This window comes from Ceratotherium simum, chromosome X, assembly GCF_057802395.1.
Source record: "Ceratotherium simum simum isolate JZ-2026a chromosome X, ASM5780239v1, whole genome shotgun sequence".
In the NCBI taxonomy this organism is placed as follows: Eukaryota; Metazoa; Chordata; class Mammalia; order Perissodactyla; family Rhinocerotidae; genus Ceratotherium; species Ceratotherium simum.
In genome coordinates, this window is record NC_141940.1 from 39406535 (window position 1) to 39429975 (window position 23441).

Consider the following 23441-nt stretch of genomic DNA (forward strand, 5'->3'; position numbering starts at 1 on the left):
TTACTGAGAGTGTGGACTGTCCACCTCAAGTTACACAGCAGGCAGGCTTTCAGGCCTTTAGGCCTGGGACCTACATACTCCCTGGGATGTATTAGGAAAGAATGTTGCCTTTCATTCAGCAAGCATTTACTAAGTGTTTCCTGTGTGTTCATAGTGCTGTGGGTAAAAAAAAAAGTAGAACACTCTTCCTTAAAAGATATTCCATATAGAAATTCTTTTTAGAGACTCTTAATAATAGTGAGTCCATGAAAGGCCATGACTTGTATTAGTAAGAGCTTTCTTTTTCCTTCACCTTCCACATTGTCATCATTTTCCTTTCAAGTGGCTTAAGAAAAGCCCCTTCTTTCCTCCTTCTTTCCTATATTGAGGATCCTTCTTCTTTCATTCCAGAACAGATATTGAGCACCTACTATCGGCAAAGTGCTACAAGTGATCCCAGAGGCACTGCAGACATGTTCTCTGCACGCTCCCCCCGCAACCCCCAGCATGTGAAAAACTAGTAGGAATGTGGCATGATAATTCCACAACAATTCGAGGAAGAGCTGCTGTCCACCTAAGGATATATCATGAGAGACTTTATGTCTAAGATAGAGAAGGTAGCCTCTGAGAAGTGTGGGTGATGTCCAGGCTGGCTGGTAGTGGGAGGAGGCTTTCTAAACAGAGGGAGTAGTGTGAGAAAAGGTAGACAGTAAACAGGATGTATGCAAGCACACATGCAGACAGAGATGAATAAGGACCAAGGGCATACAAGTCCTCCAGAGCTAAACAACATTGGCTTAGATGATGTGTTCACTAAATTTGTAGAATAACATCCATTGTATTTGCTGCATAGCTTCTTTTAGAGATTCATTGCCCTGCCTGCAAAGGTACAGTGTTTGTCTACATACACAGGCATGATAAATAAACCACTTAGATTTGGGGAGGGGGAGTTGGTGGCTGAATAAGAGATTTGTGATCAGTAAGGAGACCACAGGTTATTAGTTACTGTCAAACCAATGTTCTACTATCATACATTCCTGAGGAACCTTTGAACCCCTACTTTCTCTTCCTCCTGTCTAAGGCTCAACTTCACTTTGCCTCTCCATCCCTCACCTAAGCACATAGCAGCTTATTACTGCTCCCCCATTTAATTGGGCCATACTTATCTCCATGCCATCTTTCTCTTCATATTTCATCACCTTGCTTTTAATATTGTTGTTATTATTCAGTTCAAAATGTTTTCTAGTTTCTCTTCTTTTTTTATTGAGGTATAATTGACATATAACATTATATTAGTTTCAGGTGTGTGACATTCTTATTCAATACTTGTATACACTGCGGAACAATCAATAAGTCTAGTTACCGCTAGTTTCCCTTCTGATTTTGTCTTTGACCCATGGAGATGTGTGTTGTTTAATTTCCAAATATTTGGCAGCTTTCCAGATATCTTTCTATTATTTGATTTCATTGCAGTTAGAGTGCAAATTCTGTATGATTTCAATCTTTTTAAATTTGTTGAGTTTTGTTTTATGGCCCAGCATATGGAACTATCTTGGTGAATGTTTCATATGCACTTGAAGAGAATATGTATTCATTTGGCTGATTCGGGGTATAGTAATCTAAAAACATCCATTAGGTCAAGGTAGTTGATAATGTTGTTTGGATCTTCTATGTCCTTAGCGATTTTTTTGTCTAGTTCTATTAATTACAGAGGGAAGGATGTTAAAATCTCCAACTATAATTGTGGATTTGTTTATTTATCCTTGCAGTTCTTTCAGTTTTTGCTTCATGTATTTTGAAGCTCTGCTATTAGGTGCATACACAGCTAAGACTGTTATGTCTTCTTGATGAATCGACCTATTTTATCATTATGAAATGCCCCCTCTTTATCTCTGGTAATATTCTTTGTCTTGAAGTCTACTTTATATAATATTAATATAACTGTTTTGCTTTCTAAGTTTTTGTTTTTTACATCACTTTAATATGAAAATTTTCAAACATAGAGCAAAGTTGAATGAATATTGCAATGAACACCTGTACCATTAATATTTTACTATATTTGCTTTATCCCACTTCTATCAATCTATCCTTCTCTATCCATCCATCAATCCATCTTATTTCTGATGCATTTCAAAGTAAATTGCTGACAACAGTACTCTTACCCCTAAATACTACACATGCCTATCGTTAGCTGGACTTCAAAATTTGTTTACAGTTTTTATGTAAAATTTACATGCAATATAATACACAAATCTTAAATGTCCATTTGCTGAGTTTTGTAAAAAGCTTACTCCTGTGTAACCCAAACCCCTCTTAAGGAGTTTCGTTTATATGGAACATCCCCATCACCTCATAAAGTTCCCTTCTGCCCTTTCCCAGTCAATCCTTACCCCCACCCCACCCCAAAGGCAACCACTTCTGATTTTTTTCCATCATAGATCAGTTTTTCCTATTCTAGAACTTCATATAAAGAGAATAATACAATATGTAGCCTTTGGGTCTAGCTTCTTTCACTTAGCACAATGCTTTTGAGATTCATCCACATTGTTTCATATATAGTAGTTTGTTATTTTTATTGTTATTTATACCACTGTATGGATATATCCCTGTTTATTTACCAATCCTTGTATCAATGGACACCTGGAACATTTCTAATCTTTTACTATTATGAATAAAGTTGCTATGAACGTTCTTGTGCAATTCTTGTGGACATATATTTTCATTTTTATTGAGAAACTTCTTGCTTTTTTGACCTTGGTAAAAAACTTGCTTCTCTAGGGGCCACAAGGAGCACCTGGATCTCCAGGGGCTGCAGGACCCACAGGACCACCAGGATCGCAAGTAAGACCAACTTAAATCTACCATGTGATCACAGTCTTCACAGGAATGCTTTCCCCACCAGACCATGGGTTAAATGTAAGCCTATGTAAATATAGGCCCTCTTAGTGGAGAAAGGCAGCTTCCATTCTTGGAGGATTAAAGTGATGCATGCTCTTGTAAGGAGCTATTTGTTTGTCTTGTCTTTGTTTATCAGAGTCTTTCTGACCATCCACTCTGTGCCTCCAAAGCCTCCTAGTCTAGCTCAAGCTAAAGTATAGCCCAAGGATGGCAGATACCTGGCACATCTATTGCCACCTTCCACTCCCCTCACCCACGACAGACACTGCTAATTAATCATCCCACCACCACCATCACCCATCCGGAGCACAGAAGAAGTTTCAAAATCCTTTTCAACGCTGCACCTTGGACAGTGCTACCTACCTACCTATCTTTCTGATACCAAACTTATTTGCCAACACCAGTATAGGAAGAACATAGCCAGTCATCTGTGTGGTTGTGGGAAAGTCCTGTCCCCAGATTGTTCTCTCTCCAGTGCATGAAATCCTGCCACTGATTGCTTTGGTTTAGCTTCACCAAAGGTCATCATTTTTAAATTTCTGGCCTATTAGAAGGAAGACGCATGAAGTCTTCACTACCTTAGCATGAATGTGCTTGGTAGCATGGTTGTCAGGTCAATTTGGGAGATTTCAAAGGAGATAAAAAAAAGGAATCATGGGAAAGGGAGCTAGAATCTGCTACACCACAGCCAGGCTACAGCAAGGGGGTGGGGAACTTATCTCCAGTGACTCGCAAGATGCCCAGGTTATTTTTGGCTGAAACTAACAAGTGCTAACTCTTCCCTTTCATTTTTAACATAGGGTCCTCCAGGCCCCCCCGGTTTCCCTGGTCCTGATGTAAGTATACTTTGTCTTGGGGCATTTGGCCTCCTACCACTAAGTACTCTAGTTTTCCCAGAGATATTCTGGTTTGGTTAAACACACTTTCTGGTAGAAAGGCTGCATTACAATTTAAGTTCCTAGAGCTTGTTTAGTAATTGATTTTGTTTTTCCTCCCTATATCCCTCTGCCCCAGGGCAATATGGGGCTAGGTTTCCAAGGAGAGAAAGGAGTCAAGGTAAATAGATTTTGGAAAATACAATCTGCATTCCATATGCTCCAAGAAACATCTCTGGCTGCACACATGTGCCTGCTTATGTAAGGGGATTTGGATCTTTGCCTTGGGAAATGAGCATTTCCCACCCCACACAGATCCTCTGGTAGGGTCCCTTGAGGGCTGCATGTGCACATGCCACACATAGGCTACTGTGGTCTTTTTCCTTCAAAATATTATAGTCTTCCTGCTTCCTACTTGTGAAGTGTGTATGTCTTACAAACACACTCTCTTGAAATATATTCCCTCTTCCTTCCTCCTGGGTATTTCTCTGGTGTTTTATATATTGTGTCACCTTCTCTTCCCTTTTCTCTGCTTCTCCTCTTCCCTCCATCCTTCCTCTTCCTCCTCCTTCTCTTCTTCTTCCCTCCTCTTTCTCCTCCTCTCCTCTCTCTTTCTATCTTCTCTGTCTCTCCTCCTTAACCTCTCTTTCACCATTCTCTTTTATTTCCCTTCCCTCATTCTCCTATTTCCCTCTGTACAAACTGTGTGGTGATTTGGGAGCCTCAAGGGAGACTGGGAGCTTGCCCTCCCCGCTCTTCATGGCTGCCTTTTGTAGAATGCACTGCCTTTAAGGAGGAAATCTAGCCTCCAATGTTCCAACGTGAACTTCACTGCCTCTGTTTGTGCTTTTGGCAAAGATTGGACCAATCAGAGTCTGATCACTGCTGCCAAGAGGTGGCTCTTCACCTTGTTCAAACTCCTTTTCCACTCTCTTCTGAACACCCTTTCATGCATGACCATGGCAACCGTGAACCTGCAGTTTCCTTTCATGCATCTTGCTTCCTCCCTCTGCAGTGCTGGTACAAAATGCATTGGTCAGACTTATAATTCTTCTCACCCCTTGGCACTGATAGTTTTGTTTCTTCATTGATGTAAGGGTGAGGGTGAGAGTCTATTTGTGAATAGACTCTCCAGAGCACAAACCTACCCTCTGGAGCAATGGTCTGTGTGGTTTCTGCTTTGCTTAACATTCCGTTTGATCTTACAGGGGGATGTTGGCCTCCCCGGCCCAGCAGGACCCCCACCATCTACTGGAGAACTGGAATTTATGGGATTTCCCAAAGGGAAGAAAGGATCCAAGGTAGTGAACATTTAAAAACAGGAAAAATTAATAAGCCCTTTCCTATTAATACTAAATTTGACTCTAACAACCAGACTATACTGGAAGGATAGAGGGTTGTGGGTAATGGATTTTTGTTTGTAAAGGTAACACTTCTTTGTTTTCTCCATTGTGACAAGCTTTCTAAAAAGTCTGTTTTTTATTGTGTGGATATGAGTGTATCTGGGTTTCTGAGTATTTTCATTTAAGTGCTATTTTCTATGTTTCACTTTTGCAGATTCAATTATCAAGATGCTGATTAACTTAAAACAAACATTAAATAGTCAGGTTTTTTTCCTCCTAACTCCCAACTCTCAATACTTATGTTGTCCCCAAAGCACTGTGACAGAACACCTGGGGTATAAATGGTTGCTTTTGAGTTATTTTTTTAAAGAAGTTATTTGCTCTTGAAACTTGACCCTGCAATAGGGTATACTGTCACCAAGTGGCTGTAGATGCCCTAATTCACCTGATCTGAACTACCAAGGCTGAAGCTGTAGACCTGTTCAACTGAGATATTTTATAATCTGTATTTTGGTATGAGTGAGCATACACATGGTTATATTTGAATGGCTGTATGCTGTTAAAGTGTGCAGATATATTTCAGTAACTTGTGTTCCCTTCCTTCCTGGGATTCCCTTAAGTTTTGTGATTTTGTGCCTGTGGTCAAGGGACCCAGGCAGGGGAAGGTGTTTAGTCCCATATCTTCAATTTTACTTTGTGGAAGCAACAGCTTCGGGCCCTCTCCAGGTTTACCGGAAGTAATCATTGATTTTGGAACAGTTTGGGAGCATACGAAGCATTGCCTGCCTCCCTGATCATTCCCAAACCTTAGGGAGGCCTTCCATGAGACATATAGGTAAATTAGCATATCAGGGAAAAACAGATTGGAGTGTTATGTGTCCCTATCCAAATTATAATTGTTACTCTTTTCCCAAAACCATTGATTTCTTTTCAGCCTTTAATTTGCTACAGGAAATCACACTGAACAGCTTCTTCCACTAGAAAGAAAACAGATGATCATCCTTTCTGTCTCCCAATTATCCTGCGCTTTTGAAATTCTGTTTTAGACAGTTTTCTTTCCCTGCCATGGGCCTTGGTCCTTCCCACACCACCAAGGTCTCCCTAAACTAAGACATCCTAGTGCAGTTACTAGTTGGGGAGCCTGCGGAATCTGCACAACCCTCTGGTGCCCCAATCCTGATACCCCATTGGTTCTCCATGGCCCAGCCCAAGTTTGCTCAAGGGAGCCATCTCTTTTATGTTCACTGCTTCCTGCTGCTACCCATTAAGCTTTGGTTCATTTTCCAGGGTGAACAAGGGCCTGAAGGTTTCCCAGGAACAACTGGCCTTCCAGGTCTCCCGGTAAGTCTCCCTATTTGGTCAACATGTATTCAAGGATCTGATCGGACAAAAGCTATAGCAATAGAAGGCTAACAAGAAGACCTCTGCCTATGGTTATTGTAGAGAATTCCATCATCTTCATTATTAGAAGGCATTTAAGGAAATGTTCTTGTTTCTCAAATCCATGGGAACATTAGTGTGGTTCTTCATGTGACTATATATCTTAAAGGTTATTAGCTCAAGCTCTAGAATTAAAACAGACCTAGGCTTGACTTCTGGTTTCACCAGTTTCTAGCTATGTGACCTCATACAAGTTTCTTAACTTTTCTAAGCTTCAGTTTTCTAACTTACAAAAAAGGGATAATAATGGGGTGGTTCTAAAAATTAAATGAGATAATATGCATGAAAAGGGCTTAGTACACGCTGGCACTTTTTAACTGTTCAGTAGATGGTAGTTAATCTTAGTGATCCTATCTTCACGTTCCTCTATGCCCTTGTAGCTTAGATTCTTTCACTTAACAAATACCTTTTGAGGGCCCGTATGTGCCAGGCATTCTGCTGGCCTCTGAGGCTACAATAGTAAATAACAATCAAATAAGTAAAAGTCCCTGTCCTTGAGGAGAGTATATTCTAGTGGGGGAGTGAGAGAGGAGACAGACAACAAACAAGTAAACTAATGAATCAAGAACAAGTTCATATAGTGGTGAGTGATACATAGAAGATAAAAAAGGGTAAAGTGACAGAGTGTGGGTGGGGAAGGGGGTGGGCTACTTTGGACAGAGTGGTCAAGAAGGGCCTCTCTGAGGAAGTGCATATTATGAGGGAGCAAGTCGCATGAAGATCGGGAAGAGTGTTTCTGGCTGAGAGAACCACAGGTGCCAAGACCCTGAGGTTGGCAAAAGCTCAGTGCTTTTGAGGAACAGCAAGAAGGTGAGTGGGTGGAGCAGAGTGAGCCAGGCCAAGAACCAGGCAGAAAGGCAGGAGCCAGATCAGGGAGACCTCTGTAGGTCAAATGTGGCTTTTATGTTAAATGTAATGGGAAGCCATTGGAAGGCTCTGGCTTGTATTTTAGGAAGATCACTCTGGTGGTGATAGGGGTGAGGAATGGAGGATGGAGGGAGGGGAAAACAGAAAACAGAGGCTACTGCAAGAGTCCAGGCAAGAGATGGTGGTGGCTTCGACTAGGGTGATAGCAATGGAAATGGAGAGAAGTGCATGGATTCAAAATGTAAAAAGTTTCAACTTTTTATTAGGAAACATTTCAAACATATACAAAGTGGAGAGAATAGCATAATCATCCCCCTGTATAACTATCACCCAGCTTCAATAATTAGCAACTCACAGCCAATCTGAAGCAAATAACAGACATATCATTTCATCATAAATATCTCAGTATTTCTAAGAGATAAGGACTTTTTAAAAAGTGACGATATCATCATCACTAATTAATTATCAGTAATTGACATCAGTTAACAAGTGACAATTCAGATTTATGATTGTCTCATAAATATATTTTTTTATAATTGCCTTGTTTGAATCAGAATCCCACGAGGCCCACACATTACATTTGGTTAATATGTCTCTTAAATCATAAGATGGGGTTTGAAGGAGGAGCTGACAAGATTTTCATGGATTGGGTGTAGGGGTCAGGAGGGAAATGGATGAATCAAAAATGACTAGGCCTGCCCCTGCTTGCTGGCAAAGTGGGGATAGATGACTCCAGTGTGTCCCTGCAGTTTTTTGAAACATTTTGGGTCTTTCCAGGTGGCCAGAAAACAGAGCCAGTAGAGCCAGTGGCACAGGTTGCTTTCATGATGATTCCTCTTACTTCGTAGAAACACAGGGGCACAGAGAATCATCTGTTCAATGTCCTTGATTTTAATCAGCTCAGTATCTAATGACTCAGAAAGGAAGAGAACCCTGATGTTGGAGACACGACACCTGGACTTCAGAACCATCTCTAGCTCTGGGATTTTTTTAAGTCTCTGAACCTCTCTGTGTATCTGTAATATGTCAATGGTCATATCTACTGTTTTGAGGCCCAACTTACAATGTACGTGAAGTTTCTTTATAAAGTATAAAGCTGTGCTGTCCAATATGATAACCACTAGCCACGTATAGCTACTGTGCCCTTGAAATGTAGGTAGTCTGAAATGAGATGTGCCATAAGTGAAAAATTTGCACCAGATTTCAAAAACTAGGTACAAGAAAAATAATCTAAAATATATCATTAACAATTTTTACTTCAATGTTGAAATGACAATATTTATGATATATTTGGTTAAATAAAATGTTGTTAAAATTAATCTCAGCTATTTATTTTACTTTTTTAGTGTGGCTACTGGGAAATTTAAAATAACATAGTGGCTCACGTTTCTATTGGACAGCACAGATATAAAGTACTTTGTAAGTGGGTGGGGAGTAAGATTTGTACCTTTCTTTGTGAGCATTTCACATAGATTCTAGTCACCTCGCATCATCGCCGTGAGGTAAGCAAGGTGGGTTGGGCTTTTCTCCCCTTACTGATGAGGAAACCATGGCCTGAACAGATGAAGAAGCTTGTCCAGAGTCACACAGCAAGTTATTAGCAGAGCTGAGACTGAAACTCAGCTTTCTTGAATTCTTGCCGATTCAGGGCTTTTTCCCCATACCATACTGCCCCCTACAGTCTAGTTCGTTCTTGTCATGGTGGGGGTGGATTTTATGATCTCCTCTGGTGTTATTGGGTTCACTGGCTCATGCTCCCTCCCTCCCTCCCCTTCCCTTCCCTGTTCTACCTCAGAGGATTTCCCCTGCTGCAATTTCACCCTGTTCCCTTTTGTCCTGTAAAAGAAAGAGAGACTGACTGACAACAATGCACCGTGATAAATTGCAATACCATTTCAAACTTAGTATTTCCAGTGTTTGACAGTGTGGGCTGCAAAATAGAAATCCCAGTTGACTGTAAAGACATCCAACCTGGAAAATGCCTCCCTTTATATAGCACAACATATTTTCAGAGGGTGAGAACCAAGAAACCAGAGTTCTCAGCCCACTTTGGCATGGATTTGATGTGCAACCCTGGCCAAATCATGTAACTCCTTCGCTCCTAATATCTCTATCTGCTTAATGGGAACATTCATAGGTACTTTATGTGCCTTCTGACAGAAAAGTTGTGAGAAGAAAGGCGGTAATGTGTTTGAGATACTCTCCGCTTTTCAGAGGAAACACACTTCTCAAATCCAAAGCACTCACATCGGCTTTCAATTATCCATACTCAGTGAGAAACCAGGCAGCAGTTGAGGATGGAAATCTCTAGGGGATCCAAAATGTTCCCTTTAACCATTTGTTCACCTTCCATCTGAGCCCAGATCTTTGCAGGAGCTGCTGACAAGTGGCCAACCTGATAGATTTATGCCTCCCCTTCTATCTCTTGCCCCCTCTGCAGTGACTGAACATCCCTGATTTTCTAGCTCAGCCCCAGCTTCACACATTTCACCCCATTGTCCCCAGCAGCACACGCACGCACACTTGTAGGTCACAGCTACTCCCATGGAGATTGTCAGAGAGAATCATATACTTGTGTGCCCTCTGTCCAAGGCACCAGCAAACACAGAGTAAGGCAAAATGGAAGAGATAGGGGGAGGGAGAAGAGAAGAAACTGGCAAATCCTGAGGAGGTATGTATTGAGTGGATCTGAGGCAGCTACCAAGCAGGTGGGGTTCTCCTTCAACTGAGCACAGGCTTTCCAGGGACTCCAGGTAGGTCCTTTGGAGGAGGAACCCCAGCTTGACAGACTTAAGCTAGGCCGTGGGCCCCGATGCCCTGAGGGGCAATAGCAGCAGTGTGACATGGTCAGAGTTTACAAGGAGACTCAACTTTCCTAACCTCTCCAGTTTCAAATCTCAAGTCACCCTTGCAGTGCCAAGCAGAACAGATTTCTGCAGTTTAGCTTCCAAAATCTTCCCACAAGTCACTCCCAGCCCCTCCTGCGTGGACTCACTCCCCCTTTTCATGCTCCAGCCTCCCTCCTGCCTTCCCCAGTTAGAGAAGCTGCCCTTGTTGTCCAGGTGGCCTTAGCCCATCTCCATTATCTTGACTGGGGCAGTAAGGAGCCTGCTTTGGGCTGGGGGAGAAGCTCAAGCAGAGGGTGAATGTGCTGGCAGCCTGCCTCTCAGGTGAGCATGCCTCTGAGGCCCCATGGCCAGAGTGTCTTTCACTGAGCAGTGGGGCCTGACACTCCCCGGTTCCAGCCTAATGTTTGCAGCTTGCCTTTTTCTTGTATCACCCTCCTCATCCTGCGTCAGTGACTACGTCATCCCCCCTCACTCCTGGCCACGTGACTGAAGTTGAGTTTTTGCAGAGCCACTAATATCCTTGAACCAAAAATACCAGGAGACCAGGGCCCTAGAGAGCAGACCTGTAAATAGCTAAGCTAGTGCTCCAGTGAGGCTTTCCCAGCCATGGGTAAGAAGGGGTGTGGGAGCGGTGGGTGCAGGACAACTTATGATGAGGACTGAGTGTAACAGGGCCAGGTCCCAGGACATCTTGCTAGAACAGCTTATTCAGCAGGGCCCTGTACAGTGCCTCCCTGCTCTGGGAGACAAGCTGAGCCTACCGCTCAATATCTTGCCAAGCCATTTACATTTTTATTGGCTTTAACCCAAACACACAAATTACTTTCTTTAATTTTTTCCTTTTTAAACTTTTTGTGTATTTATTTTTGTTCACAATGTAGTACAACCTCTCAGACCATCTCTCTGAGAAAGCAAGAGTCCAGAGGCTCTTTCTGCTTTCTGAAGAAAAAGGACAAGGCCCCCTGGTCTTTACAACTGTGGGAAAGATAGGTGAGAGGCATGAGATGGTTCCTGGAAATTCTTTCCTTCACCCTTTGCAACAGTTTTGTTCTCCGGGTCATTAATCCATTTAATTTCAACAAGTATGTATTGGACCACCTTATATGTGTTCAGCCTGCAGTAATGAGCCTTGGAGGAGACTGAAGTGAGTGCAGTCTTTAGACCTTCTGCTTACAGACTTTCATATATAACCCATTTTAGCACATTAAGATTTGGGGCAGCATGAGCTGCGTAGCCTCCATGAACAGGCCAGGGAAGGCTGCATGAAGTGTTTGACTTCAGAGGCCAATAGACACATTCCACCAGGTGGCAGCATGCCTTGGGTTCCAATTTGAGATGCAGAACTAAGATTTCAAATAAGTTTGCATTCAGTTTGACCCACAGGCCTTTCAAATAGAAATCCTATTCAGCATGAAGTGTGAGCTGTTTGACCCACAACTTTAGATGTAGAAAAGAGAAAAGGCAAGTAGCAATCAAAGCCTGCTTTTGAATTGGACCCTTCACAGGCACACACTTTCCCCCCAATAAAAAGACAAAACAAACAACCCACATTTAAAAAAAAAAACCGTTGGGCCTAGAAAGCTAAGGGCTATTCAGCGAGCTTTCACTACCCATGGGAATGCTCTGAGTATGTAAGAGCAAGAAAAAACTACAAATGGGATTGGAGCAGTGCCTTCACAACCAGCTGAGCCAGGTCACAGCAAGAGGACAACAGGAGATGTGCCTCAACATTCAGCATCTTTCATAAGCTTACATCTAAGAAAGCTTCTCTGCCTCCTTTACTCTCACAGTAGGCCTAAATGTTGTTTGCCAAAATCTATGCTCCAGAAAGTCCAGTTTTAAAGAATAACAGCAAAGTGGCCTCAATTAAGTGTGCCATGAAAGACTTGATCCACTTTAGTAATGAACTCTTCTGTATCTCAGGGGCCCAGGATATGCTTCTCTTGGACCCAGAGAGGAGGAAGCTCTTTCTCACTAACTCTGATTTTTAGATTTCTGCTTGTCCCTAGAGAATCCCCAAGTCATGTCCAGGGCTGCAAGCCCTCACCTCCTGTGAGCAGTGCAAGAGGGGTTGGTGACCATCTCATAGTCCCCTTTGGAGTGCTTCTAGGGCCTGCAGGGTTCTAGACCATGCCTAGATAGAAATACTCTTTCCCACTGAAGAGGATGTTGCAGTCATCGTGTCTCCAAAGGGCAGAAGCTCTTCCTTCTAGTATTGACCCTCAAGGATTAACACAATTCTCCATTTGAGGGTCGAAGAACCAAGCTCCTAGATGGTGGAAGGCAGCCTGTTCTCATGGAAAGGGCCCTGGAATGGAAGTCTGAAGACCTGGCTGCCTCACTGATTCTGTAACCCATACAAGATGCTTAGCCCTTTGAGTGTTAGTCTTCCCATCTGTAAAATCAAATATTTAATCATTTCTATGCTGTTAGTCATGTTGCTGTAAATACATGTAGTATTGTTTGGGGGAAGAAGATATTACTTCTAGAACCCACAGGGAACCTTGAATGAATGGTCCAAATTATATTCAGGCCCTGTGTGTTTCTCAGGCAGTGACAAGAGACTCAGCATGGTGAGCCTCCCCATGCGGAGCTGGGTAGAAATTACCTCCTTGCTTTGGATGGAGCCAGGAGACCTATGAGGAAATGAATAACTTGTGGTTTCTTTTTTCCTTTAGGGATTTGGAACTGCTGGAGAAAAAGGAGAAAAGGGAATCCCTGGTTTGCCAGGACCTAGGGTACGCACTTGGAATATTGCTTGCCTGGGTCTGTCAAGTCACCTGGTCCATTTTCTTTCCTGTTTGCATTTTATGTTGTGTAACTTGATGGCCACCTAAGCTTCCCTTGTTTCTCTTCCTCAACCCTCTGGCAGGTCCCCAAGACCTCCTCCTCTCCAGTTTGCCTCATTCCCTTGACTTAGTGGCTCCCTTGAATAAGGAATGATGTACTCCCTACACTAGGTGGCTCCTCAACCTATTTACTCTCCTTGTCCTCCTGTATAATTATCTTCTAGGCTAAAGAATGATGTGAATGTTGTCTTGCTTTCATTCCATTATATCCTGAGAGAATGTGGGCAAGCGTTGGGGGGTTGCAGGAATGAAAGAGGACCAAGTGCAATCTTTATAGGCCAGAAACAAGCCTCGGAAGTTCTAGAACATAGTGAGTGACATTTGGAGTCAACAGTTTCCAAAAATAATCTCACTTCAAGTGGAGAGATAACTGTTAGCCTCTCTGATTCCTAGCTTCAGGCACTTAGATCTTAGGCTGAAAGCAATTGGCTAACCTTAGCCTTAAAGAAGTAACATTTTAGAGAATTGTGTTTTTAGCTTGGTGATGAAGCTTGTTAAGAGTCTTTTGAGTATTCAGCAATGTTCATCCATTACCCTGCCATTTCTTTCTCTACTTTTCCCTACTCCCTTGTGTTGAAAACACATAATCACCAGCAGAGAATGCATTTTGGGTGAGAAACAAGAGGCCCTCCCACAATGTATTTAAAAATCTCATGACTTGGAACTAATGCAGACTAAGTATAATACCACCCAGCCCTTCTACCAAATTCCACCCAGTACTTAAAATGTTTCCATTTATTTAGCTCTTTAAAAATGCTCTGTGTGCCTATTAAGCCTGATGGATTAGTGTTTAGAAAGAAGTCATTAAGCCAGGTCTAGGAACATTCTCTTACCTGATTTTAGGAGCCGCTAAATCCTGAACTCAGTTGGATACCTTTGTTATGTAAGTCTAGCGGCTTTCCCTAGTGTGGGCTATTAATCTTTCTAAGGTGCCTCTGTTCTCTTTACAGGGTCCCATGGGTTTAGAAGGAGTCCAAGGCCCTCCAGGGAGTCAGGTATTTTGGTTAATATCATTAATGCTGTGGTGTATAAAATCCTAATCAAAAGGCCCCCTTGCTTTACTTAACATGGCCATCAATCCAAAGGGAGACACTGCCTATAACGCAAATTGTCCACCTCCCTTTTATTGGTATAATCTCAGCTGCTCTCTTCTTTTGTTTTCAGCAAAGAAGATGAGCATCCAGTGTTAAGTTGATACTTAACACTGCCATGCCATGATGCAGTCATACTTCTTTCTCAGGGCCTAGCAAGGCCAGCCTGCTTGTGTTCATCTCTAGCCTTATGGCCCTTGTACCTCCTAACAAGCAGGTTGGCTACCTAGTGCCATCTTGCCATCTGGGACATTTTACAGCTTCCAGAGTCAGGTAGAATCCATATATACCCTGGACTGCCAGCCAAGATCCCTGTGCCATTTGCCCTGGCCTAATCCAAAGACCAGCCCCTCTTATGCTCTTAGACACTCAACTTAGTTGTAACTGTGTTTCTGTCACAGGGCAAGAAGGGGTCCTCAGGTTTCCCTGGGCTTAATGGATTCCCAGGAATTAAGGTAATGTTGTTGGGAAATGAAAATCCAGGATTGGGGAGGTGGAAGCAGGAAGAATTACCATAAATGCTGTTCAGTCCATTTGGGCTGCTATAACAAAATATCACAGACTGAGTGGCTTATAAAAAAACAGAAATTTATTTCTCACAGTTCTGGAGGCTGAAAGTCTGAGATCAGGGTGCCAGTATAGTTGGGTTCTGGTGAAGGCCCTCTTCCAGCTTGCAAACTGCCTACTTTTTGCCATTTCCTCACGTGGTAGAAGGGGCGAGCTAGCTCTCTGGGGCCTCTTTTATAAGGGCACTGATCCCAATCATGCGGGCTCTGCCCTCATGACCTAATCACCTCCCAAAGACCACACCTCGTAATACCGACACCTTGGGCATCAAGTTTTCAACATGAATTTGAGGGGGACACAAACATTCAGACCACAGCAAATGCCTACACACGAGATGAAGTATTTTTTAACATTTTGACATTTTAGATATCACTCTTTTCACTTGAAATGCATGCAACCTACTTGGAACACACAAAGCTGATGAGCATTCCCTAGATGCTACTTGACCAGTGGTAGACTAAAAGGGTGGGGATGCTGTAGGAGCAAATCCATCCCTATAGGGAGGAATATTTTATTATTGGCATTGTTTAGAATTGCCAACTTTGCAGTTTTATTATAGTTTTTAAATTCTCTACAAACAATGCATCCCCTTATTGCCTGCACCTGGGGCAGATAGATATTTCCCACCACCCCACCCTGGAGATGCCACTATATCTGATTCTGGTACCTGAGTCCCTTTTCTGGGAGAATTAAGACTCCTTTGACGTCTTCTGCCTGACATCACCCACTAACAAGAGCAGTGACAGTAGCAGAGTCCCAGGTTTGCTGAGAGTAGAAAAAAAGTTGAAACTCTGCTCCCTCCTTAGCACCTCTTGGGTGCAGCCACGTTGTCTATTTCTGTGATATGTTTCCCAGGCCCCGAAGCAGATTATCCTAGAGTCATGTTGCAAAATAAAATTGAGATCCCTTGTCCTTGACAGGTTTGCAATTGAGTGTCAAGCCTCTGGCCTGCCAGTGTCGCCTTCATCTTGAATTTCTTGGACTTTGAAATTAACTTATGAACTATTTGGCCCTGGAAATTAGGGGTTACAGAAGAAGGAACTTTTAATTTTCCTGGGGAATGGCTTTGAGGGCACATAGATCTTGGGTGATGAGGTCACAGAAATATTTGTATTTAATGTATTTAATGTTTGCAGGGCGAAAAAGGTGGCATTGGTCTGCCAGGCCCAGATGTTTTCGTCGATACAGATGGTGCTGTGATTTCAGGTGCAAATTTTCATTGATTTGAGTGGAGAGGAAAAGATAGAGAGTTAAATTCTATATCCCCTGTAATTGTTAAAAGGATATTTTGTCAGCCACTGGATTGCTGCTAAACCCGATACTCCCAAGCGTCCTGAACTTGGGGAATGAAGCAAACTCCAATATCCTGGGCAAAGCCTCACCCCCCATTTTTGTGTTGGGTCCACCAAGACTAGGATTTGGACTGGCCTGGGCCTGGATTTGCTAAAAATGGTTCCCCTAGTGATGCTTGGGGAGGGATTGATATCATCTCCAGCTAGGCTGACTTCAGCCTGATACTTTGGCACACTCAGGGTCTCCTCTACATGATCCCATGCATGCTTGAGCTTGGCAATTTCATAGGAAGTGGAAAAGTATCTTTGGCTAGAGGAGCAAGTGGTTGACAGCCCTCAACAGTATGATGCTTTGAAAGTTTGTCTTCACCTCTCCTTGTTCTAGTTACTGTGTGTGCCCATCTCTTCCCTTTGCCTTCTGCAAAGGTCCAGATGCACAGTGTCTCCAGCTACTTCTTACTTGATCAAAAGCTTCTACTATAGTGCCTTTTCCCCCTGGGGTCTCCTAACTTATCCTTCTCATGCCCATGCCCTGTCTGGTAAACTCATTGAAGCTGAGGTGTTAATGGTTGACAGCAGCTTCCTGTGTTCCACTCCCGGGAAATCTATGTATATAACATGAATAGTAGACTTCAACACCTTAACCCAAATGGTGGACATTTGAGGCATTACAACAGATCAGTAGTAGTGGAAGAACCTTCCTAGTACTTGCCAGATCTTACCACAGAAGGCAAGCCCTGGTCAGACCAGTTCTGAACACTAGTGGAGCCTTAGCTGAAGTAGGCCCATCATCACATGAGGTCATTAGCACCTGGGAGACCTATGAAGGACAAGAAAGGCATTTCTAACCTGAGGACATCTTGCAACTCTTGTTAGGCATTTTGTGGCATTTGTGGGCCTCCTCTGGGTTTGCTTACTGCTTTTTTTTTTTTTTTCATTCCAATGTCAGGTTATCCCGGAGACCCTGGTATGCCAGGCCTCCCAGGCCTTAAAGGAGATGAAGGTATCCAGGGCCTGCCTGGCCCTTCTGGCATCCCTGGCTTACCAGCTTTACCAGGTGAAACAAACTAACCCACCCCCTGCATAGATCAGTCCTCTGTCCATTCTGGTGCCCAGCATCCCCTTCTATACCACTGATCTGGTTACATACCTAGCCAAAATCAAAGGAAAGATAGACTATAGTCAGAAGGCTCCCCACTGAGCCCATAATGTATATGAGGGTGGGGCCTTGGTAAGCAGCTTTCTTTTGGCCTCAATAATGTACCATTGCTAAACAGGCAATCCCAGACTGGCATTGAGGTTTGCAGCAACCAGAGTAGGCCTGGGTTGGACTGCCAGAGCCCTGCCACTCTTCTGTGGATGTGCCATCCCAGTTGATGCTTGCCAGAAGGGGCTAACAAAAGCCCAGGGGAAAGTTTGTACCCAGACTCTCACTCTATGCTTAACTCAGGCACTAAATGGCCCCAGGATTCTATGGATGACACCCTTGAAACAATCGTCGGAGGGGCACACCCATGTATCATTCTATAGTAGTAAACAGAGAAAGGGCATGCCAGAGTCTGGGAGGCAGTGATGTCCCAAATATAAAGCCTCAGACTGTACTTTTAAAAGCACTAGTTTCCAAATTCCTTGGAGATGGGCCTCTGTAAGGATACCTGTGCTTTTAAAGCAGCTACTTGGAGGAGGTGCTGATCCCAGCACCAAGGTGGAAAAAAATCAAGAAGTGGGAGGCTGGAGATGCAGGTTTCCCTCTCAGGTTTGCCACTAAGAAGCTCTGTGCCCCATGTTTCCTCATGTCTTTGGGCCTCAATTTCCCAAGAGGTTAGGCCAGAGGATTCCTGAGGACCCTTCTAACTCTGATACAAGAGAAGGGCAAATGCTTTCTCAAATTCTTCCCTTGGAGTTAGTTTTCCAACGTATGCCACTGATTAGAATACCCCTGAAGAGTAGGATGATATGATTAGCATTTTTGTGTGGGCTTATCCTTCCAGGTGTCCCAGGTGCCCTAGGGCCCCAGGGAGTTCCAGGCCTGAAGGGAGATCAAGGAAACCCAGGCCGCACCACAATTGGGGCAGTTGGCCTCCCCGGCAGAGATGGCTTGCCAGGCCTACCAGGCCTACCAGGCCCACCTGGTAAGTTCATTTCTCTCTTTAGTCTTGAGACTCAAGTGTGACCCAGACTGCAGAGCAGTCATAATTTTTGAGAGAGGGAGCATTTCACAGGTGAAACAGCTAAGCCAGGACACGTGATAACTGCAGAAGGGTAGTGATGACGCCCTGATCCTCTCTGAGTCAGACTCCTTCTTCTACAGGTTAGTGACCACAACAGTCAGTGTTCATCAAGGAACAAGCAAGCTAGGGCCATCTTGGTGACCAAACATTACCTAATGCCTTCCGACTTTTGTACTCGTTTCATCCCACTCTTCACTGTTCTCAGCCCCGAGGCCTCTGATCTTGCAGCTCCTGAAGAAGAAGCATTGGCTCTTTCAACCTTTCCCTGGTCTTCAGGGCTCCAGTGGAGTGGGCTGAGAGCCTGAGAAATGGGAAGCTAAGCCTGGATGCTCAAGGTGGCTGCTAAAGCCTCCACAGGGCTTATTCTCCTTAGATCTTCTACTTAAGTATAGGATTCTAGATTCTAAGAGAAAGGCTGGAAATATGGCCAGCATGTTGCTTTGTAACATAAATTCCATGACCACTGCATCTTGCACCCGTTTCCTCTTTTGTCCTAAGAGGACTTTCTGGGATAGACATTGGGACTGCTGAGTTACTGAAGCTGCCTTGGTCATTCCTGTGTCCCCAGTGTCTAGTCTAGTGTCTGGAACATAGTAGACATTCTGTAAGTAGTAGTAGAGTGAATCGAGCCAACAGAGGATAGACTTACTGCAGACTTTGGGTCCCTGTCTTGGATTTTTTTTTTTTTTTTTTTTTGGTCTCTGCTCTGGTTGTTAAGCCTCGAGGATCCAGGCCTTGGTGACTGAGATGCTGTGCTGAGTCAAATGAGCCCAGGCTCACGTAATGTGCCAATTTTTTGTTTCTTTTTCCTGAAGGTCCAGCATTTGAGAGTAGAACCCTACAGAACAGAGAGCCAGGGTTCCCTGGGCTCCGAGGAGAACGAGGTCCAAAAGGAAACCCAGGCCTCAAAGGAGTAAAAGGTGATTTTGCCCCCTTGGGTTTCTTTGTTCCCCAAACTCCATGGAAAAGGCTTTCTGGGGAAGGAGCAAACCAACAGCCTTGGGAACCTGAACAGAAGCAATCTTGGATCTTGATTGGGTATTTGATTATAGGAATGTTGGAAGTGCTATATTTGGGGCTCTAAGACTGAGGCTGGTAATTGAGGTCACACAGGACAAAGTGGCTCGCAGGTTGCTCTTCCTACCCCTCCACCTTCAGAAGCTATTGCCAGTAGCCCAGGGTGTTAACCAGCACATGCTGTAGCCCCTCCCAGTTTGCGAGGCCAAGGCTGGAGGTCACTTATCATCACCTTTAGCCTGAAGGAAAAGACTAAACAGGTCAAGACCTGGCACTCTGAAAAAGCCAACTGGCTCCAGGAAAACAACTCCAGTCCCCACTGTTGTTGAAGGACTGATTGATTACCCCAGCCTTCGGCTGCATGCTTTCTCCATCTTCTTGCTGCTTTTGGGTCATTCCTCCATTTCATACTCTAAGGGGAAGATGCTAAAGCTCAAATAAATCAACTCATTATAGTTGCAGCCCGGGCCAGGGTGGAGGAAGAGGTGAAAGTATTAACTGAAGAGAGGTTTGGGGATGGCCTGGGGGTTTCAGATACCTGAGATCTTTCCTCTTCTCTCAAGGAATTAACAGCTCTCCTCAACCTCAAACAGAGAGGTCCTGACTTACTCCTCTCCTTTCTCATTGCTCTATCATAAAATGTCACTACCTAAGTATAGGAGCTAGTTCAGAAGTTTTTGAAAGCTCCATCTCTGCTATTCAGATCCAAGGAAGACTATTTTGGAGGAAAGGACATTAAACTGGAAGTCTTGACTTAGGATGTTAACCGTGGCCCTTCCCTGACTCACTACAGAGCTAGTTTACTTCTTGAAACCATTCTCATTCCTAAAACAGGGACAACTCTAACGCTTCCCTTCTATATTCCCATGGGGCCAAAAGGTTTTTTCTAAGTCTAGAATAGTGATAGTCATTCTCAGGCTTCATTGCACATGAGAATCACCTAGGAGAGATTACTAAAAATTAGATTCTTAGGTCTAGCCTCCTGAGAATCTGATTGATTAGACCTGGGGAGAGGACCAGCAAGCTGACTTAGAAGCAAGCATCACAGGTGACTCATGCAGGAGGTCCGTGGCTCACACTTGAGAAATGCTCATTTGGAGAACAGACTGTTCTCTCAGAGTTTCAGGGATTATCAATTTTCTAAAAGTAAGAAGAGGCCCTTCAGGATCTTAGGAGAACTCAGAGTTGCCTATGTTGGCCCAAATTCTCATTTTCTAGACCATAAGCATAGAAGGTATACGTGGCTGGGCTATAGAACTAATGATTCCTTGATACCTCTTCAAAGGTGCTTTGCTGAACCCTATCATCAATTGATTAGGCATTTGTCTCTGTGTATAAAAGATAGAGGAAAAGACATTTTGGTGAAGAGAACCTTTGAGTGGCTTGGATTCCAGACTCTCAGTTGGTAAATGTAGGTCAGTGGTTCTCAACTCTGGCTGCACATTAGGCCCACTGATGGCTGGGCCCCATCCCACACTAATGAAATCCAAATCACTAGCACAGATGTACTTTGATGGAGCGTGAACTTAGTTCATTTGAGTCTGTTCTCTGCAGGCCTTTGGGTTTCCTCTGTTGTTGTTCAGTGTCACAAATTACCACTGTCAGATCTTTCTTCTTCTTGGAAAGATGGCCCACTTTGTTTAATGTTGTCTTTTTCCCCCTCAGGAGACTCAGGTTTTTGTGCTTGTGATGGTGGTGTCCCTAACACTGGACCACCTGGGGAGCCAGGCCTGCCTGGACCACCAGGTCTCATAGGCCTTCCAGGCCTTAAAGGAACCAGAGGAGATCCAGGCTCCGGGGGCACACGCGGCCTGTCAGGGGCTCCAGTAAGTCTTACCAAACTTTGGCCCTGAGGGAGCAATGGGAGCTTTCAAGTGCCCCTTACTCCTCAGCAATCGCTTTCCTAAAACATGTAAAAGAAAGATGGGGATAAAACAAAGCTTCAGGTTTTTCATCCATAATATGAAGAAATCAGACTAGATGATCTCTAAAGTCCCTTTCTGCTTTAACCTACCTATGTTCCCTTCCTTTCTCCCTCTCTTCATCCCTCCTTTTCTTCCACAAAATTATTTACATTTGCCTAGCACTGCTCTGGGCATTGAAGATAAAATTAGAATTAAGACAAAATTACCATCCTCAAAGATTTTAAAATTTAGAAAGGATAATAAAATAAATGGGCGATTATAATCTAAGATGATGACATAATCAAGTGCCCAGAACAGTGACAAAATGTACCCAGGACCTTCTTTAGGTCAGACCTATGCTAGATACCAGAATTCTGTGAAGTCTTCATCTCCTGATCCTTTCCTTTTGTCTCTTTGTCAGGGTTTATTTGGGCCTCAAGGTCCTCGGGGCCCCAAAGGAGAGAAAGGAGAAGCAGCTCTCAGTACAGGATCTGGGATGCCAGGAGACCAGGGTGATCCTGGGCCCCAGGGGCTCCCTGGTGAGATGGGAGCCCCAGGCAAGGACGGAATACCAGGTTTACCAGGTCTGCCAGGCCTTCTGGTAAGTTGATCATTCCTGGGTGATTAGCTCTACAAATCCTCACACCTGACTTAGGGGGAGTTTCTGATGGCCACTAGACCATGAGACAGGGCAGAGCAGAGAGTCCAGAACATCTCTTCCTGCCTCTGCCCCTGACACTTTTTGCTCTGTGCTTCTCCTTTCTGTAAAATGGGAATTTTTTCTCAGAATGGGTTATTGTCTCAGTTGATAAATGCTAGTAACAATTGACCATGTCACTTAAAATGTTTCAGCTTCTCAGTGACTTTCCCTTGCAAGCTGCTTTCTGTGACCCCAAGGGTTGTTATCCTGCTCCTCTTTCCTGCCCACTCTAGAACCTTTTGCATTATCAGGTCACCTAGACTTGACGAGCTTCATTCCCACAAACTGAACTCCAAGGAGTTGATTGATAAACTAGAGTGATAGAGAATTTTAACAAGAAACAAAGCATTGGTCACACCGGTTACCTCTTTTCCTATGGTCAGAGGACTCGCCAGTAAAGTCTCTAAGTTGGTCTTTCATTCTTTCTTATGTGTTGTCTAGGGTGATGGTGGACAAGGCTTCCCGGGTGAAAAGGGGTTACCAGGACTTCCTGGTGAAAAAGGCCATAGTGGTCCAACTGGCCCCCCAGGAATTGGGCTACCCGGATCTCCTGGACTTCGTGGGCTTCCTGGAGACCAAGGAATAGATGGATTACCAGGGCAACAAGGCCTCCCCGGCCTTCCGGGTAAGTCAGGAAATCAGATGGCTGTGGACTTGGAAAACTGACTCCTTGTAGACTGTAGATAGGACCCAGGTGCATGAAATATGTTATAAGAAGAGATTTGGCTAGTTATAATCACTAAATTCAATTCTCTTAAGTGTTCCCATGTAGAAAAAGGATAATAATTGTATTGTGGCACACTTACACAGAACAATATAGATTTCAGCTCTAGTTGGTGACAAACTTCCTAACAGAGCAGTCTGAATATGTAACAGGGCTGCCTTGGGAGGTTATGAGCTCATAATCCCTAAAAAATTTCAGGCAGAAGCTGGGTGACCATTTATTATAAATGCCACTGAAGTAATGAGTAGGGGATTAGACAAGGTGTCCTCTAAGTTGTATGATAATATCATCAGCAGGGAAGAACCTTTCATTAATTCATGTGATAGACTGAGAAGAGACCCTAGTTGCATCTTGTCTAATCTCCATTTCCTAACTTAAATCCCTCCCGTTTATATAACTTCTTTGTCTAATTGAATTTCAGGAATGATAATGAGTGACAGTCCAGCTTATAGATTGTGAAGGTGCTATGCTAATAACTTGCCTTCTTCCATACAGCCAGAACAGCTCTTTACCCCAACTTCTATGTTTCCACAACTTCTTTGTTTCCATTAGTGGTGCCATACTTCTTACAGTCATCTGAAGTTTGAAAACTTGACATTTATCTCTTATTATTCTTTTGCAGTGCTTCTTTTTTTTCCCCCAAAGCCCCAGTAGATAGTTGTATGTCATAGTTGCACATCCTTCTAGTTGCTGTATGTGGGACGCGGCCTCAGCATGGCCGGAGAAGCGGTGCGTCAGTTCGCGCCCGGGATCTGAACCCGGGCCGCCAGTAGTAGGGCGCGTGCACTTAACCACTAAGCCACGGAGCCGGCCCC

The 23441-nt window shown here is 43.8% G+C and overlaps 1 protein-coding gene across 3 annotated transcripts in view; it reads left to right on the plus strand.

The window, feature by feature from the left end:
- The window catches only part of COL4A6 (collagen type IV alpha 6 chain), a 273049-nt gene that overhangs the window by 220031 nt on the left and 29577 nt on the right, over positions 1-23441 (plus strand). For all 3 annotated transcript variants that reach the window (XM_087426525.1, XM_087426524.1, XM_087426526.1), the window contains 15 exons: positions 2758-2820; positions 3678-3713; positions 3892-3933; positions 4961-5053; positions 6383-6436; positions 12930-12989; positions 14051-14095; positions 14593-14646; positions 15895-15964; positions 17000-17107; positions 18042-18182; positions 19097-19201; positions 20964-21124; positions 21624-21803; positions 22344-22527. In XM_087426525.1, coding sequence (XP_087282651.1) covers positions 2758-2820; positions 3678-3713; positions 3892-3933; positions 4961-5053; positions 6383-6436; positions 12930-12989; positions 14051-14095; positions 14593-14646; positions 15895-15964; positions 17000-17107; positions 18042-18182; positions 19097-19201; positions 20964-21124; positions 21624-21803; positions 22344-22527 — 1396 coding nt within the window. The remainder of the gene's footprint in view (positions 1-2757; positions 2821-3677; positions 3714-3891; positions 3934-4960; positions 5054-6382; positions 6437-12929; positions 12990-14050; positions 14096-14592; positions 14647-15894; positions 15965-16999; positions 17108-18041; positions 18183-19096; positions 19202-20963; positions 21125-21623; positions 21804-22343; positions 22528-23441) is intronic.